The sequence below is a fragment of the Pongo abelii genome, chromosome 16, assembly GCF_028885655.2.
Source record: "Pongo abelii isolate AG06213 chromosome 16, NHGRI_mPonAbe1-v2.0_pri, whole genome shotgun sequence".
Lineage (NCBI taxonomy): Eukaryota > Metazoa > Chordata > Mammalia > Primates > Hominidae > Pongo > Pongo abelii.
In genome coordinates, this window is record NC_072001.2 from 78,889,168 (window position 1) to 78,907,737 (window position 18,570).

Here is an 18,570-nt window from a genome sequence, read left to right on the forward strand (position 1 = left end):
TCAGTCTACTCTCAGGGCCAGGCATATCCCCTGGGACCTAGAATCTGTCTCCATTGCCCCCAACCCTGTGATACCCTCAAGAGAGGTCTAGAGCATGGTGACTCAGCAACTCAGAGAGGGCCTTCTGGAGATGCTGCAGCCTCAGAACCCCTCTGTAACCCAATGCTGGCCTCTCAGGCCACGTGTGGGGATGCCTGGCTTTTCTGAATCCTTGCTGCTTCCTCTGGCTTTGAGAAGCAGCACCCTTGGTTCTCCTGTTGGGAGGGTGGAGACCAGCAGAAGCCTTCCTTGTAAAAGTTTCTAGGAGGCACCTGTGGTGGTTCTCCTCCCCCTCCCCCTTGGTACCATGTCCCAGCCTTAGGATCCCCAAGTCCCCCCACTCCCTTCACTTTGCTGCTGCAACCCCTTGAGAGGTGGCTGGGGAAGAACAGGGGTGTGGAGGTCGAAACTCAGGCTAATAAATCTAGGGTGGGGAGCATTTATTTTAATTTTGTCTTGCAGCTCTTTGTGAGGACCTAGCCTTTCTCTACTGAACTGAAGGGGTTTGGTCCCATCACCCGAAGACTGGCCCACCTGCCCACACAGGTGGGGGCACAGGAGGTCTGGGAGGCCCCAGGAGGTGGAAGTTCAGAGGCCTGCCTGGCCCTGTCCATCCCACTGGCTGAGGCCAGGCCGGAGGGCCGACCCCAGGGGCCCTCTGTTTGCAAGCCGACGCAGACAAGGGCCCAGTGCATAGTTAAGACACAAACACCACACAGCTGTCCAGAACCTCCAAAGCACTGTTTATCCAGGCTCCATGGAACCAAGTGCCCCCAGCTGCCTGCCCTAGTCCTCAGGGGGGCACTGGCACTGCAGTGGCCTCGGCCTGAGACCCTCCATGAGCCCCAGACTAGCCTGCTCCAAAGCCGCTGACACATGCATGTTTAGCCATTGGCCCATCAAGATGGGGCCCTGGGAATGAACTGGCTGCAGACCCTCCTCCATCCCACACCCCCAGGGGCTCCGTCAGTCCTGGCTAGCTCAGCACCATGTTAAATAGCTTCCTTGCAATCTCCCTTAAATAAACCCATCCCCAGAGCAACCTACCCACCCTGCACCCTGAATATATTATCCTATTGGCTTATGCCTTCTAGACTGGAGGCACTCTCTCCTCTTGCCCTCTACTCCAGAGGATACCATCTCCCTAAAAAACCAGGGGAGGAAGTTTTTTTCTCAACTCTGGGGCAGAGACAAAGGGTGGCCTGGGTTGGAGTGGAAAAGCCAGGAATCCCCTCCTCTGTCCTTTCCCTCCCCAGGGTACTTCCTTCTCCTTGCCCTCTTAGCAGCCTGGGTCAGGCGCGACTTACCCAAGGTCACAGACCCAGGACCCAGAGTCATGACCCATGTAGGAGGTTACCCTGGTTTTGACAGCCCAAACCAGCTCCAGGGCAGGAGGACTGAACTTAAGCCTGCCTCCACCTTGGCCCCTGCAGTTCTCCAGGCTCGGAGTGAGCCGAGGGAGGTTCCAGCTCTTGACTCCACTCTGTCCAGGACCCCTGGGACTATCTCCCAGGACCCTCCACCCCTGGTGTCTCCAGGTCTCTCTTGCTCTGGGGATACTCAGACAGCACCGGGCATGGAAGCAATGGGGCCCGGGACATGGGCAAGCCTGTCCTGGCCCGATCAGCATCTGGGCCCAGGCCAGGCCTCACACCCAGTACTGGCCATTCTTAAGGGCAGGGTTGGGTGTCCGGCAGAACTGCAGCAGCTCTGGGTCAGGCTGGCCTCCTGGAGGGGGCCCCTGGCCAGGCACAGCTGTGAGTGGGATGGCCTGGCCTGGCTCCACCTTGCGAAAGGTCTCGGTGTCACCAGCCAGGCCGTTGCGGGGCTTGGCAGTCAGGACCTGGACGTCATGCTTGCCCGTCTTGTTGCGTTTTCGGAGGTAGAAGAGCAGGGGCAAGATGAGCGCCAGGAGCAGAAGTACCAGGCACACAGGGATGATGACGCTGAACATGTTGGCCTCAAGGAAGCTCAGGAAGCCTCCCTTGGCCACAGCAGGCTCAGGGCTGGATGCCATGGGGCCTGGCTCGCCTGTGGGGGTGCTGCTCTCTGGCTTCCCTGCTTCCGTCCGGGCAGCCTCGGGGACACTGAGCAGGGCCACGCTGTAGGGCCGGGCAGCATTGTAAGGCTCAGTCGCAAAGTCCAGGGAGGCCACAGCAGGCGGGACACCCTGTGCCCACAGCTCCAGAGTCAGACTGTCGCCTGCGGGGCCAGGGGCCCTCCCCTCTGGCCTGCCCACCTCCAGCCCCAGCCTCCCGTCTTCAAGGTCCTGCTGAGTGAACTGCTCCACCAGCTGGCTGCCCCCGGGCTCCGTCCTGGCTCGGGGCATGCGGACCACGCGGCCATGCCGGGGTCCATCCAGGAGGCGGAAGTGGGGCACACTGCCTGTGCGGTTGGCCAGCTCGCCAGCATCTAGGACGGTGGGGTCCAGGCGCAGGGTGGCACCCTGGGGCCATGGCCCACCTGCCCATACATGCAGCAGAGCCCTCACAGTGACGTTCACTATGGCTGATGCATTGACGCCCCTCGCCAGTGCCAGGACTCTGAAGTGGTCACGAGAGGAGGAGAAGTTGGTGAAGGCAAAGACCACCTCGCCCTGGTCTACCTGGAGTTGGCTGAAGGCCGAGGCAGGCCGCCCGCCCACCAGGAGATGCCCATACTGGGGTCCCTGGATGAGGCGGTATGCTGCCTCTGGCTCCTCCCGATCTGAAACCACCCGGAGCTGCTGCTGGCTCAGTGAGGAGCGCCCCAAAGCTTGGGGCACCTCCAGGGGTGCCCGCAGCTGCACCTCGATGGCGGATGGTAGGATGTCCACGGCTAGGGACATGGGCAGGGGTGGGCTGGCCCCATCAGACATGCTCAGCTGGAAGATGCCTGCCACGCTGCTCCCGTTGGCCACGAAGGCCAGCCGCCCCGAATCCACATCGGCTTGCGTGAAGCGGGTCACGGGCCCTGGGCCACCACCCACCAGGCTGAGGAAGCCGTTGTGGGGTGCCCGCTGGACCTCATACTCAATCTCCCCAGGAGCTGAGTCTGGATCCACCACGCTCAGCTGGGCCCGGGAGATGGGGGCGCGAGAGCCTCGGGTGAGCCGGAGTGGGACAGAGGCCTGTGGCCGAGGGGGCCGCTCATTTACATCCCGCACCGTGATGGCAAAGGCCTCTGAGGTTTGGGGTCCAGTCACGGAGGCCCCTGCTGGCCCCTGGAGGTGGGCACGAAAGTGGAAGCCATCCTGCTGGGTGCCCCCACCACCGTGGGCATACACTAGCTGCCCTGCAGCCAGCTGGGACTGCAAGAAGTGGGGCTGCCCAGCGTGGAGGGGCTCCTCGGACACCAACAGCTGGCCCCGGCTGGGGAACTGTGTGACCTGGAAGAGCACATCATGCTCTGGGCGCTGGGGTGATGGAACGCTGGCCAAGAGATTGGAGGCATCCAGGGCAGCCACGGTGATCCTGGCCCGCTGGCCCTCGGGGACCCAGAGACCTGAGGGTGGGACACAGGCTATGAGGGTCCAGCCCACTGAGGGAAGAACGATGGACCCTCACCTGGGGGTGCCCCAGGGCAAGGATGTGCCTCCCCCCAACTGTCAAGCCAGGTCCTCCAGGGTGGGGCTCAGGGTTCCCAGGAGGACAAGGACTATGTCCCTGCTCTGATGTCAAAGCTTCCCCACTCACCCTCCCTGTGACTTCCCAGGTCCTGGGGGCTGAGACAGGAGCTGCTGACCCTGGCCTTGTGTCCCCTCCTCCTGGGCCTCTCCCATTGTCCCTCCCCGCAATCTTGCCAACTCATCATGCTGTTCACCTTTGTTCTTCCAGAGGTGGCTGGGGCGCTGGGGACAGGCAGCCTCAAAAGACACAGCCACAGCAAGGGTGGCAGCCACGTCCCGGGCAGGCGGCGAGGACAGCTGGAGCTCTAGGGTATCATGGGCCTCCCAAAAGGGCTCGGCGGGCATCTCATGCTCATACAGAATATTCCCAGCGTAGACCTAGGGGAGACACCATCGTGGGGTGAGAGGCAGGTCCAGCCCGTGTTGTCCAGACACTGAGCACTTCTGTCTCCTCAGGCCCCACTCTGGGCTCTCCTGGGTGTGCCCAGGTCTGTGCGTGTGACCCGCTGTCTCCCTCACTAACTCACTGGGTCACATCAGGCAATGCAGTGCAGAGCTGGGCTCTGGAGCTGGAGCCTGGGCTCAAACCCCAGCTCCGCCACCCTGGGGAAATCGCCTAATTTCTCTGACCTCTGGGGAATGCAATGATCTGTTTGTGCTGCTCTCTAAAGCGAGTACTTCCTCTTGTGCACAGGATCCTATCCCCTCTTGCCTTCTGAAGACACCACTTCTACTGTCCTTTGGCTTTCTCCTATGGTGTCAGTTTCCCCCTAGATGCATCATTCCCTTCATTATGCAACTATGCTATTCTTTTGTCTCATTTACATTAAAGCTATTTAATTAATTAATTATTATTATTATTTTGAGACAGGGTCTTGCTCTGTTGCCCAGACTGGACTGCAGTGGGGTGATCATGGCTCACTGCAGCGGCGTGATCATGGCTCACTGCAGCCTCGACCTCCAGGGCTCAAGCGATCCTCCCACCTCAGCTTCCCAAGTAGTGGGAACTGCAGGCACATGCCACCACACCCAGCTAATTTTTTTTATTGTTTGTTGAGACAGGGTCTCACTATGTTGCCCAGGCTGGTCTTGAACTCCTGGGCTCAAGCGATCTGCTTGCCTCGGCCTCCCAAAGTGCTGCGATTACAGGCAGGAGACACTGCACCTGGCCAGAAAAAACTATTCTTGACTTCACATTTTCCACCAACTTCACCCCTGCCCCTTTGCTTCTCTTTGCAGCAAAACTTCAAAAAGCATAGTCCACACTCTCCCCCAGGCATTCTTGGGTCTCTCTACCCAGGATTTTGCTCCCGCATCACCACATCTCCTTTTGCCAAGGACACCAGAGGCCTCTGTGTGGTTGGATCCAGCGGTCGGCTCTCAGCCTCCTCTTAACTGCTCAGCGGCACTGGTGCGGCCAAGCAGCCCTTCCTCCAAGAGAGCCACGGGTTCCGGGATACTTCACTCTGGGGTTCCTCCTACCTCACAGACTCTCCTGGCTGTTCCTGCTCTTCTCCCCAACATCTTATGGCCAGGTCTCCAGGCTCTTTTCTGTCTACAGGCACTCTCCATGGGTCCTTGTTCAGTCTCCTGGCCTCAAATGCCAGCTGTGCTGAGACCCCCTTATTTGTAGCTCCAGCCTAGCCTGCTCTCCCCTGAACCCAGACTCATGTTTCCAGCCGCCTCTGCGGATATCTAGTAGACATCTCAAACTCAACCTGCCCCGGCTACACTCCCGATCCGCCCCCACCTCCTACAGTCATCCTGCTTCAGAGACTATAGCTCCGTTTTCAAGGACTCAGGCCAAACCCTTGGAACCACCCTTGCATCCTCTTTCCCTCAAACCACCTCTTCTCTCACCTGGATTATCGTAACAGCTTCCTGTGTCCCAGCTGCAGTCCCCTGCCCATTACATTTTGTTCTTAACACAGCAGCCAGAGTGAGCCTTTTGAAAGGGAAGATTATGGGGCTCTTTGGCTCACATAGTGCAGTGTCTCCCCATCTGACCACTAAGGCCTGGCTGTGACCACATCACCCCTGCAACCTCCACTCCAGCCACACCTGCTGTTCTATGGTGCTGCCTACAGTTCAACACCAAAGAATATTCTTCACTCCAGGAAGAAAAAAGGTTTCCTCCACCTCCAATCAAAATGTGTTCTTTTGGCCTATCTTTTGTTCCCCGCCCCACCTTTTTTTTGAGACGGAGTCTTGCTCTGTCGCCAGGCTGGAGTGCAGTGGCACAATCTCGGCTCACTGTAACCTCCACCTCCCAGGTTCAAGCGATTCCCCTGCCTTAGCCTCCTGAGTAGCTGGGACTATAAATGCACGCCACCACGCCCAGCTCATTTTTTTGTATTTTAGTAGAGATGGGGTTTCACCATGTTAGCCAGGATGGTTTCGATCTCCTGACCTCGTGATCCACCCACCTCAGCCTCCCAAAGTGCTGGGATTACAGCCTTGAGCCACCGCGCCCGGCCTTATTTTCCCCTTTTAGGAAACACTGGGAACTATTTTCTTCTCAGAGAAAAACACGACTTGCACAATAGTAACATGGAAACTTAACAGGGTCTTAACCTGTGAAGACTCTAGGAGCAGAACCCGGAGTAAGGGGGAGCAGGGCCCGGGCTAAGCAGGGGCAGGGCCCCGTCTAAGATGGGGCAGGGCCTGGGCTAAGGGAGAGCAGGGCTGGGCTAAGGGGAGGCAGGGCCCAGTCTGAGGTGGGGGCAGGGCCTGGTCTGCGGTATGACAGGGCCTGGTCTAAGGGGAGCAGAGCCTGGGCTAAAGGGCAGCTGAGCCCAGTCTGAAGGAGAGCCGAGCTATCTAAATAAGGGCTAGCACCTGTTCTAAAGGAAGCGGCTGCTCCTCTGCTTTCGCTGTAAGAGGGAACACAGGCCTTTTAAGAAAATGGGAATCAAGTTTTTTGTTTAATTTCCCAAAATTTATATGTTGACAATTAACTTCAAAGTATTAGCTGCTTTGTGCAGGCCAAATAAACACATCTGTGGGCCAGATCTGGCCTAGGACTAAAGAGCTGCCAGTGGCAACTTCTGGCCCAGGCTGAATGGTGGGTAGGAAGGAAATGGAGCCCCCAGGAGTGGGAGTGGGAGCTGATGCCTGGGTACAGGAGCTCTGTGGGTGGGAGTGAGACAAAACACAGGGTCTTGAGTTCTGGAGAGCAAGCAGTGTCCTCCAGTGAAGGAAATCCTGGACTCGCAGGCAGTTTTGCCTCTTACTCGCCATGTGCTCTGAATAAAGTTACCTGCCCTCCATGAGCCTGTTTCCTTATCTGAAAATGGGGACACCTGACCCCTTCCCTGCCCAGTTCAGTGTTGTGGGACAGGGCTGCTGTCAAGACAATACCCAGTCCTGCCCTCCTCCCAGAGTGGGCCAGGTAGCCCACGTAGCCTCTTCCCCGCTTTCTTGGGTGGCACTGCCAGCCTGGCCCCCTGGTGCCCATTCAATCTAGTCCTTCATATTGCTGGGGCACGGGGAAGCTCTGAGAAACGTGGGACTATAGAGTGTGAGAGGGTTGCTGATGGCCTGGTCCCGTGCCCTCCCCATTCCTGGGCATTCTTGACGAAGGCTCCCAGCAACTGAGACACCAGCCTGACATATATCTTTTTGGGGGCGGGGGTGGCCATAGCAGGAGTGGGGCTCCAGGGAAATACAGAACCCGGGACTGGAAGGTGTTGATGTGAGAAGCCCAAGAAACTTTATTCCACCTGTCAAAGCCACCTCCTTCCAGATGCCCAAAAGGCTCCCCATCTGAGCCACTTGCTGGGCAGGGACTTTGGCTTTGCACTTGCTGAATACATCTATGCCTCTCAGGAGGGAGAGTGCCAGGCTCAGGAGGTCTCCGCCCAGCAAGGGAGCTAGGAAAGGGGGCTGGGGTGGGCTCTGCCATTTTTTGAAGGCTGGCAGGGGGACCATCCCTCTGGAGGTACTTGGGGCAGTACCATATGCTGTGGCTCCTGAGTGACAGAGTCAGCTCTGCGCCCCACAAGACCGCTCCCTACCCAGAATTCACTGTCATCATGTGCTGGGTCCAGATGCCCATGCAGCCTCCTGGTGGGAGCATCACATGTGCCGCCTGCCTGGGACGGCCCATGGAAGAGTCTGCCCCGCTCTGCCCTGCTATGGAACAACTCCTGTTCTGCCTTTGGGGAGAGGTGTTCATTTAAGCGATGACTGGGCTGGCCCCCATGGCACAGTTATCACAGAAAGTCTGCTGCTACCCGTGGCTGAGAGCTCTAGTTCTTCCTGGTGGTCTCTGAAGCCACCAGGGTGGATGAACAGCGGCTTCACCCTCTTGGCCGACTCAGCTGCCTTTCATCAGCTCATCTGCCCCTAGGATCCACTCTGCCTCTGGCTGGCACTTGACCTGAGCCCCAGGCTCACACCTCTGCCCACAGGCCCAGCCGCTGCTTCACATCCAACTCCATCCCCCACCAAGCACTGCCCCTCATCAGCTACTGGGGTACCACTAGTGCCCCCACATGGTGCCCCCTTCTCCAGACCCTCGGGTCTGGCTGTAGCTTCCTTCTGGAAGCTATACCCCAAGACCCCAGCCCTTCTCTAGGGCCCTGTATCCCCGACTTTCTGCATCCTTCTCCCTCCTTCTGGGAACATGAAATTGCCCTGCCAGCCTGGCGGCTCCTTGAGGGCAGGACACTAGCACCTGGACAATGGCAGGCCCAGAAACGTCTGCTGCCAGCGATGCTGGAGCTGGCATCCATGTCCACATGATGTCCATGGCACAGCGGCCACCTGAGGCTGGTGGCGTCTGAGTGGTGGCTGCAAAGTTGGGCCCTTACCTCTGCCTGAGTGAAGTTCACCAGGGCCTCCCCTGTGCTGTCCTGCTGGGCGTGGAACAGCCGGCCTAGCTGGGGGCCCTGCACCACATGGTAGAGCAGGAGCTGGGGGTCAGTGCCTGCGCTGGAGCTGGCTCTGAGGGTCTGACTGCTGAGTGGCTGGACGGACCCTGCCAGAGGCAAAAGGGGCTGTCAGATTTTGACTGGGAGCCAGGCCCAGGCATGTGTTTGCAAAGAGGCAGCGTGACCCTGGCATGCCACCCTCAGCTCTGCCCCAGCTCCTGGCACCCAGGAATGCCCACAATCAGCACACCCACCTGGGCAGACAGTCAGTGTCCGGCTGCCCTCCAGCGAGAGGAGCACTTGCTTCTGGGCCGTCACTCGGAAGAAGTGTCCGGAGGAAGTGTGCTCGCCATCAGAGAGGTGGAAACGGAAGCCTCCATCCAGGGTTCCTGGGGATGTCGGGCATTGGGTCTGGCTGGCCTGAGCTGGCTCCCCATCTCAGGGCACCCCTGTGGGCAGCAGGAACCCGAGGCCCGGCCCTCAGCACCCACCTCTGTGTGAGAACAGCACGAGCCCGCCGTCCAGCTGGGCCTGTGTGAAGCTGCGCACCTCGGTGCCCGGTGCCTCCCGCAGCACTACCCGCCCGTTGCTGGACTGCTCGATGGTGTAGACCAGATCCTCGGACCCAGAGTCACCGTCCGTACTCCTCAGAGCTTCCGCGGGGATGGGCGCAGTGGCCCCCTCCCACATCTGGGGACACAGGCCTGTGAAGGTTCTGCCTTGCCACACTCACCCACTGCTTCCTCCCCGGCCCTGGGCTGCCACCAGGGCTCCAATCCTGCTGCGGCTCAGGCCCTCAGGTGGCATCAAGGCTGGCGCCGCTCTGGCTCCTCTGCACAAAGGGCCCCCCCACATTCACCTTCCCTGTCACCCCAGGGAAGGCCCCAGGGAAGGTCACCCTCCAGGCCCAGTCTCCCTGCTCTCCATCTACCCTAGTCCTGCGTGTCCCTCAAGGCCAGCTTGCGTCCCCTACCCAGGAAGGCCCCAGCTCTTACCCTCACCAAGTTCTCACTCCCAGAAACCCCCAACGCTGACCAACAGTGCTCCTTAATCTGCCTCACTGGTGGGGCAGGGGTCTCCTTTCAGAGCCTCTGTGTGTGCCTGGCCAGGGCTGGGCACAGGTGGGAATGGTGATTTTAGAAACGGGCCTTCCTTCCAGCTGAGGGAGGGGTGGGTGGTGCGGAGAGTGGGGTGCTGATGGTTGTCACTGTTCTGCAGCACAGAATCAGCGTGGGATGGGCCCAGGTGCTTCCAGAGCACTTAGGGGCCCTCCTCATGTTGGGCAAAGGGGACCCCTTTTCAGGCCTCCCACTTGCACGCAGAGCAGGTGCCTGTTCCTGAGGTCCTGGTACCAGTCTTGCTGGGTCAATTACTTGCGGGCAGAGCTGCAGTGGGACTCACATGCCCAGAAAACAGAGCCTTCTGGCATTCCTGGGCTTCCTCCCCCGGCCCCGGGGAGCCCTCAGGCCCAGCCCTGGCAGGAGGGGCCATAATGTTGCGGGGCAGGACCCCAGCACTGTGCTCCCAGAGCAAACACAGGTAGATGGCACCACCTGGTGGCCATGCTGCCACACAGCCATCCTGGCCTGTGGTTCTAGGGTGCTGTGTCCGGCCTCCGCACCATGAGGCCGCCCCCTACGGGCACATCCTAGACCACCAAAGTTCCCTCGGCGCCCCATGTCAGAGACAGCCCAAGTCAGCCCTCCTGTGGAAACTTCAGTGGCTCCTGCTGACGGGAAGGACGCACCCCAGAAGCTGGCATTCAAAGCCCTGCCATGTGGGCTTAGTAAAGCCGTGCCCTTTCTGTTCCACCAGAACTACTTTTGCAACCATGGAGAAGTTCCATCCCATGTCTGGGCCTCAACTTCTACCTGCAGAGTGGGGCCCTTACCTCTGCCTGAGTGAAGTTCACCAGGCCCTCCCCTGCACTGTCCTGCTGGGCATGGAACAGCCTTGTGCAGGAGTTTGGGGACCCAAGCCGTAGCCTTCACTTGCTGGGTGAAGGCCCTGAGGCCTGCCCTTAAGGGCTTGTAAGTGATTCTGGCAGGTGTTCTGGTCCTGAACCACTGAGGAAGGAACAGCAGAGCCACCCGTGGCCGCTCAGAAGTCTGCCTACCGCCCTTGCAAACGTCCAATAACAAAACCTCCCACCCACCTGTGTTCTATTTCAGCACCATCTCACATCTCCCCTTCCAACAACCCCGTGAGGCATGCGGCAGTGTCCCCATTTTGCAGAGGAGGAAACTGAGGATCAGAGAGGGGGAGCTCTGTGCCAGGAAGTAGGGGACGCTGGCCTCTTTCTCGAAGCAGACATGGGGGGTGGTCCCAGGGATGCTCTTACCTGCAGGCCTGTGTTTGTGGTGAGGACGGGGGGTTGGTCATTGACAGGCAGGACAGTGACAGTGAAGGCCACCGGATGGCTCTGGCGGTCCATCTCGGAGGCGTTAGCCATCAGGACAAAACTGTCTGTCAGTGTCTCGCTCCCGTCGTGCACGTAGCGGATCAGCTGCTCTTCCACCTAGGGGCAGGCCCAGGGCTGGCAGTCAGGCCCCAGCAGCACCCTTCATGCCCTGCCTTTGGGTCCAGGAGGAGACTGACTCTTTTAGGGCTTCATTTTCCATTGGTGGAAAATGGGGACCATAAGTTCTGGCTCCGAGGAGTTGTGAGGAAGGAAAGAGATATGGTATTTAAAGCATAGGTGCTTCTGAAATGTGACTCCCCGTCTCCTCTCTGTGTATAACCCCCAGACTAGGAGTCCCCGGGGCTCCCTCCACTCTGCCCCTAGAGCTGGGCTGCAGCCCCTGGGCCTCTCTCACAGCCATACCTCTCTCCAGGAGAAGGCGCTGAGGGTCCTGGCTTGAGGTCCGTCCTCCTTCTGCAGGGCTCCATGTCGGGGTGGCTCCAGCACCTGCAGGCCGAGGCCCGGGAGAGTGGGGAAGTAGGGCCCGGCAACGCGGAGCAGTGGAGGGGCCAGGGTGAAGCTGCCACCCTCAGGGACGCTGAAGTTTTGCGCCTCCAGTGGGATGGCAGTGGGCAGCACCTCCAGCTCCACACGGATGCCCTCGAGGGGAGCACCCAGGCCTGAGGCCACATCCAGCGAGAAGGCATCGCTCCAGGCCTCAGGACGGGAGTGCAGGTACAGGACTCTGCCTGTGTCCACTGCCTCCTGGGAGAAGCTCTGCACGGGGTCCAGGCTGGGTGGCTCATCTGCCAAGGCGCCACGCGACACCATCACCAGTTGGCCGGCACTCGGTGGGCTCTTCACTGAGAATATGATGTCTGCCGGCGGCACTGCCTCCTGGGCTGCCTGGTTAACAGAGGTCACGAGGACTCACAGGGGGCCACAGAGGGGGTCTCAGAGGGGTCCACTGTGGCCCTAAGCAGCCACAACAGGCTTGATCTTGCCCCACTTACTCCTCTAGATACCACTGCTCATTTAGACACACAAACACACACGTGGGTTCACACGCACAGCAGCCAGACATGCAGCTGGTCACATTTGTTGTTTTTTGAGACAGGGTCTCACTCTGTCGTCCAGGCTGGAGTGCAGTGGTGCGATCACAGTTCCCTGAAGCCTCAACCTCCCAGGCTCAAGGGATCCTCCCACCTCAGCCTCCCAAGTAGCTGGGACCGCAGGCACGTGCCACCATGCCTAGCTAATTTTTAAACTTTTTGTGTACAGATGGGGTTTCACTGGGTTGCCCCGGCTGCTGGTCACATGTTAATACCCACCCCACACACAGTTGCAGGGGGTCGGTCACCCAGCTTGAGATGCACTCCCTCGGGGAGGTGTGTAATCACATATCCCTAGACTCAGTGACACAGACACACGAGTTCATCATATGCTGATGCAGTCACACATGTACACATGCGCGTGTGCACACGCACACACACAGACCCCCCTGTTCAGGATCTGTTCAGGCCTGCAGCTGGTTTGCAGGCAGCGTCCTCCCCAGCCCATGCTATTACCACCCGGGACCATCAGAGGGCGCCCCGCCCCCCCGCCCCTTCCTGGAGGCACAGCCGCCTTCAGCCCAAGCCCTACAGAGCTCACGCCCCAAAGGCCACAAGGGCTCCCTCACCTGATGGGCCAGCCACAAGAGGCCAAACCACCCCCAAACTCACATTCTTGTTCTATGCATTTGCCCGGAATGTTCCTTCTGCCTGGAATACCACTCCCCATTCTCTGCCCCCGACGGCCTGTGCTCTTCAGAGCCCGGCCCAAACGCTGCCTCCTCCCGCGAGGCCTTCCTGACTCCAGATCTGCTGGTTTGCTGTCGGCCCCAAGCTCCAGACATGCAGACCAGAAGGGTCTCCGAAATGAGCAGTGTAGGAGAGTAAGGCCGAGAGCGGGCAAGGACTGGCCTGAGGTCACAGGGCAAGTCAGTGAGCCTGCTGGAGGGCCCGTGGCTGCTCTGTGGGGTTCCTGGGTGGGCAGAAGCCATGCAGGTCTGGGCTCTGAGAAAAGAGCGGGGGACATGAGGGTCTGAGGAGTAGCGGCCTGCCTCCACGGCCAGCAATCCACAAAGCTCAGGACCCGTGATGCCCTCCCAGGCAACTGACTGCAATGCAGATTCTCGGGCTCCACGTCAGAGATTCCGTAGGGCTGGGTGGGGTCCAGGAATCTGCATGATCAGCCACGTCATGGGCACGAGTGGACACAACCTCTGGAGGCACACACAACTCCCAGGAGGATGAGTGTATAGCAAGCTCCCCAGAAACTCCTGGGAGCACAACATATACAGGAGCACATCTGAGGCACGTGCACACATGTAACCTGGGACCACCACAGCCACAGCCCAAGTCACATGTGTTCCTGGCATGGAGGCTGGGAGGAAGGCCCTCTACCTGGTCCACACCCCCGCTAACCACCTCCAGCTCCTCACCTCCAGCTGGTCCCTTCTGATCTCAGCTGCCTCTCCCTGGAAGACGTAGATCTTCTTGTGCCGGACTAGCTTCAGTGGGGCCAGTGGGCCCTCTAGGGCAATGGTCACTTGTAGGGTGGCATCCGTGTGCACTGGCCCCGCTTCCACGGAGAAGGCCAGGGTGTCGCGGGGGCTGAGGCTGCCATTGTGGCTATAGAGAACGGCCCCATCCAGCAGGTCCTGCTGGGAGAAGGCTATGGCTGGCTGACCGGCCCGGAGTAGCTGTCCCCAGCGAGGGCCGGCTGTGACATGGTAGTGGACCTCATCCCCACTGCGGATGTCGAGGTTGGTGTCCAGGTGGAGCACGGCTGTGTCAATGGTGCCCTGGCCTCCTTGAGGGACCACAAGGCTGGAGCCATTGGCCACACGGAGGTAGGGCTCCGAGGCCTGCACCTCCAGCAGCGAAGTGGCCTGGTGTTGCCCGTCGGACACCTGCAGCTGGATCCAGCCACGGTCGGCCCCTGAGTGCACGAACAGTACTCGCCTCTTCCTGAGGTCCTCCTGGGTGAAGCGGTAGATGGGCCGCGTGGGCTCATCTACGGCCACGATACTGCCAAAGAGGAGGTCCTTGCGGGTCAGCACCAGCTGGGTGTCAGCAAAGCCCGAGTCAGCATCGCTGAAGGCCACGTCGTCTGTAGTCAGCAGCCGCCGCCCACCCCGGGCCACATGGAAGATCCGGCTGATGGTCTGCACGGGGGCGTGGTCATTCACAGGCTGGATGGCCACTCGGAAGACACCCCGTACCTCCTCCCAGGCCATGTCACCACTGCTCTCACCCTGGCGGGTAGCAACAAATGGGATATCATCTTCTGTGGTCTCGGAGTCATCATGCTGGTAGACCAGCCGGCCACGCAACAGGTCTTCATTGGTGAAGGATGTCACCATAGTGGTCTTGTCCTGTGTCCCACGCCAAGCCAACCTCCCATGGCGGGGCCGCTCCATGACCTCATAGAGGTAGCTGGCACTGTTGAGACTCTTGACAAAGAGGTGGTCAGCAGAGAGGACACCCTCACCACCCTCAGGCACCACGAGGAGGACATTGGTGAGGATGGGCGCATCTGGGTCACCACCAATGTGGATGGGGAAGGTATAGAGCGGGGAGAAATATGGTGGAGCTGTGACACGGAAACGGAAGGTGTCCTCGACTGCCTCTGAGGCACGTGCCGTGGCCCCATAGGTCACCCGGCCAGCCTGTATGTCATCCTGGGTGAAGCCCTGGCCATCTGACAGCCTCGTGCCCTGTAGTTGAAGGTTGCCTTTCCTGGGGGCCTGAACCACCTCATAATGGAAGGTTGGGGGGCTTGGGCCTGCCTCCTCCAGGGTGGCCTCCAGATGGGCTGTGGTGAGGGCCTCCTGATGGGTGTTCTGAGTGTGCAGTGGCTCCAGCCGCAGCATCCATACGGTGGCTCTCTGGATGGTCACTGGGAAGGACAGATTGCTCAGGATCTCCTGGCCCACCTGCACCTCTAGGGCCAGGTTCTCCACGGTGTCCTCAGCGTGGTGTTGTGGGTCAGTGCTCAGGTACCTCACACGGCCCTGCTCCACATCCCGCTGGTGGAACGCCTGTGTGGCCCACCACTCAGCACCCTCCACCCCACCTGCTCCCTGCTTCTGCAGCTCCCCGAACTGCAGGGCTCCAGTGACGCGGAACAGCACGCTCACATCCTGCCCCACGGCATTGGTCTCCACCGACAGGTTGGCGGGCAAGATGGGCTTGGCAGAGCCTTGGGCCAGGCACAGCCCTGTGCTGCGGTGGATCTGTATGGCCGGCCGAATGGCCACCACCTTCAGCGTGGCCGGGGGGCTGGCCTGCAGTCCATCACTGACCCGGAATGTCAAGTCCTGTGCAGGGCCACCGCGGTGGACATAGACTAGGCTGCCGGCCTCCAACTCCCGGCAGGAGAACTCGGTCGCCGGCTCCCCAGGCTGGTCTCGGCGCTCCACGGGGAGGCCAGAGGAGGTGCCAAGGACCTGGAAGGTGAGGCCTTCACAGGCAGAGTCTGGGTCATAGGCCTGGAAAATCTCGGGCCCCAGCGGCTTCTGTGTGTGTTCCAGGATCACCATGAGGCTGCCATGTGGAAAGATGATGTGGGGTGGGTCATTGACAGGGTTGACCTGGATGGGCAGGAGGTAAGTTTGGCCCCTCTGCAGGCATGAGGGCATGGACACCCGAGCTGTCACTGACACCTCCAGCATCAGCTGGTCAGAGGTGTCCTCAGAGCCATCGTGGATGAAGCGGGCCTTGCGGTTCACCACATCCAGGAGGGTGAACATTTTTCGTGCCTGGGCTCCCAGGATGTCCAGCTTGAGCTCGCCGTGGCGTGCCCCTCGGGTCACGCTGAACAGCACCTGGGATTTGCGCAGCTCAGCCTCCATCAGGTCCAGTGTGGGCTGCACATGCCGCCACTCAAGCCAGGCTGTGCCCCCCTCAGCCACCACCAGTGGGCTGATAGTCAGCAGCTGGGTGAAATTGGCAAAGACAGGAGGCAGCCCTGGCTCAGGCACGCATGGCTCAGGCAGCTCCATGGCTGGCCAAGCCTCGGGGGCCAGGGTGGAGAAAGCTTCATAATGGCCATAGGCATCGTCCTCATACTCCTCCTCCTCCAGCCTGCAGCCAGCTGCCATGTTGCGCGTCAGCAAAGCTTCCCGCAGCCCCCGCCTCTGGCCATTGACACTGAGGTCTTCCATGCAGCCCAGCAGGGAGGCATTGGTGGCCTCTGGTGTCAGGCCCAGGCGGTGTTCCCGGAGGTGACGAGAGGCCTCTGCATCCAGCCCCCCGAGAAGGAGACTGCCCCGTGGCTCCAGGTAGCTGAGGACTCCTCGGTTCGAAGTATGCGTAGGGTACTGGTCCACGGAGATTTCCAGCTGGTGAGCATTGATGTGGACACTGACCTCATGGGGCTGCCCGTCGGCCACAGGCACACTGTTGTGGAGCAATACGGTACCCTGGCCCTTCTCCACCACGGCCCGCAGGTGGCCCTCAAATATGTCCACATAGATGAAGTCCCCACGCCGGCCCCCTGCCTGGAAGGCCAAGGGTGCCTGCCGGCTCTGTGTGGTGAGTGTAAACTCTAGGGTTCCTTCGTCCTGAGTGCCCCAGGCAGGAAAGGCAGCCAGAGAGTGCGGCCCAGAGAAGCCCAGGGCCACATCATCACCGGCAGAAAACTCTTCAGCACAGCCCTCATGCACATCGGGGGTCAGAGGCCGGAGGAGGCTGCGGCCATTGAGGGTGGCCACATGGAGGCAACCCCTCAGGGGTCGGCTGGTTCCCCTCAGGTAGGGCAGGCCAAGGGTCCCAGTGCCCCCAACAAAGAGCCCATAGGGGACCTCTAGGGGGGCTCCTGGGACTGCAGAGGAGGCGTTCAGAAACCCATCGACTGACAATGTGGCCCAGCCCTCTACGACAGTCAGCACCATAGTGTGGGGGACGGAGTCACTCAGCAGCGTCTCTGCTGGGGTCTGCAGCCTCAGCTCCTCCTGGCCCAGAACAAGTCTGACCTGAAGAGAGATGGGGAGTGGGAGATGGGGGACAGCACTTTGAATCCATCATTTCCCTTATAAAAGCGTAGAGCCAGGCGTGGTTGCAGTGGTGGCGCGGTGACTCACGCCTGTAATCCCAGCACTTTGGGAGGCCAAGGCAGGCGGATCATCTGAGGTTGGGAGTTTGAGACCAGCCTGGCCAACATGGAGAAACCCTGTCTCTACTAAAAATACAAAATTAGCTGGGCATGGTGGCACATGCCTGTAATCCCAGCTACTTTGGAGGCTGTGGCAGGAGAATTGCTTGAACTCAGGAGGTGGAGGTTGCGGTGAGCTGAGATCATGCCATTGCACTCCAGCCTGGGCAGCAAGAGCGAAACTCTGTCTCAAAAAACAAAAACAAAAACAAACAAAAAAAAGCATAGTGGGTTCCCCACACTTGGGGCCCCAGAGCGGAAAACCTAGGACAAGGGCCTCTGGTGCCACTCCTCTTGCCGTCCTGCCATCTCTTCATTCATCCTCCAAACATTCACCAAAGGAAACTCTGGGCCAGGGCTGGATGGGCTCTGGGGACCCTGATGTGAATCAGATGTGGTCCTCGCCCACAAGGAACTGACATACAGCAAGATGCTCTCCTAGAAATCCAACCTGTATTTTTAAATTCTTCCCCTCTTTCCTTGAGTGAGAGGTGCCAGAAATATTGTCTTGGAATCTGGATTTCAACGCTGGAATAATAGGTAACTGGGAATCCCTTGATCAGTCCCCTTCAACAGGGCAAAGCTTCTTGGGGTCATTGAAGGCAGCCAGGCTCACTGTTCAGGGATAGGCTAATTTTTAAATTAAAATTTAAATACTCTGTGTTCTGAAAAAAAGCTCCCTGACCTGGGGTGGAAGGAGATCTTGGGGAGAGATGAAGGACATAGTTCTGTCTCCATGACATTGACAGCAGAAATGGCTCTGGTACAGTGCTCCCAGACGGTAGAATGGGAGGTGGCAGAGTATGGTAACTGCAGAACCAAGGCACTAAGAACTATAATTTTGGAGTGCTGGTATGGAGCATCTCTGTAGGGGTGTGGCATCATTGTACCTACAGAACTGGACAGCCATCAGCACCAGCCTGCACCACACCGGTGTTTAACAGTGAAAGCAGCAGACTGACCAAGCCCTAGTCCTCTCCCCATGGGGTGTGGAAGGAGATGGCTGCCCCAAATTTGTTTTCTTTTTTTTTTTTTTTTTTGAGACGGAGTTTGGTTCTTGTTGCCCAGGCTGAAGTGCAATGGTGCGGTCTCGGCTCACTGCAACCTCCTCCTCCTGGGTTCAAGTGATTCTCCTGCCTCAGTCTCCTGAGTAGCTGGGATTACAGGCATGTGCCACCATGCCCGGCTAATTTTTTTGTATTTTTATTAGAGACACGGTTTCACCATGTTGGCCAGGCTGGTCTCGAACTCCTGACCTCAGGTGATCCACCTGCCTCGGCCTCCCAAAGTGCTGGGATTACAGGCGTGAGCCACCGCGTCCAGCCTTTTTTCTTCTTTTAAAAATAGAGATGGGGTCTCATTGTGTAGCTCAGGCCAGCCTTGAACTCCTAGGCTCAAGTGATCTTCTCACCTTGGCCTCCCAAAGTGGCGGGATTATAGGCATGAGC

At 59.2% G+C, this 18,570-nt stretch overlaps 1 protein-coding gene across 1 annotated transcript in view; it reads right to left on the minus strand.

The window, feature by feature from the left end:
- Nucleotides 1–464: 464 nt before the first annotated feature.
- Nucleotides 465–18,570, minus strand: part of CSPG4 (chondroitin sulfate proteoglycan 4) — a 38,591-nt gene continuing 20,485 nt past the window's right edge. Inside the window, exons 3-10 of the mRNA XM_009250046.4 lie at nucleotides 13,407–16,943; nucleotides 11,345–11,827; nucleotides 10,862–11,038; nucleotides 9,012–9,210; nucleotides 8,775–8,909; nucleotides 8,461–8,627; nucleotides 3,841–4,024; nucleotides 465–3,522 (exon numbers count right to left, since the gene is read on the minus strand). Of these exons, the coding sequence (XP_009248321.3) occupies nucleotides 1,688–3,522; nucleotides 3,841–4,024; nucleotides 8,461–8,627; nucleotides 8,775–8,909; nucleotides 9,012–9,210; nucleotides 10,862–11,038; nucleotides 11,345–11,827; nucleotides 13,407–16,943 (6,717 nt within the window). The 3' untranslated portion in view covers nucleotides 465–1,687. The remainder of the gene's footprint in view (nucleotides 3,523–3,840; nucleotides 4,025–8,460; nucleotides 8,628–8,774; nucleotides 8,910–9,011; nucleotides 9,211–10,861; nucleotides 11,039–11,344; nucleotides 11,828–13,406; nucleotides 16,944–18,570) is intronic.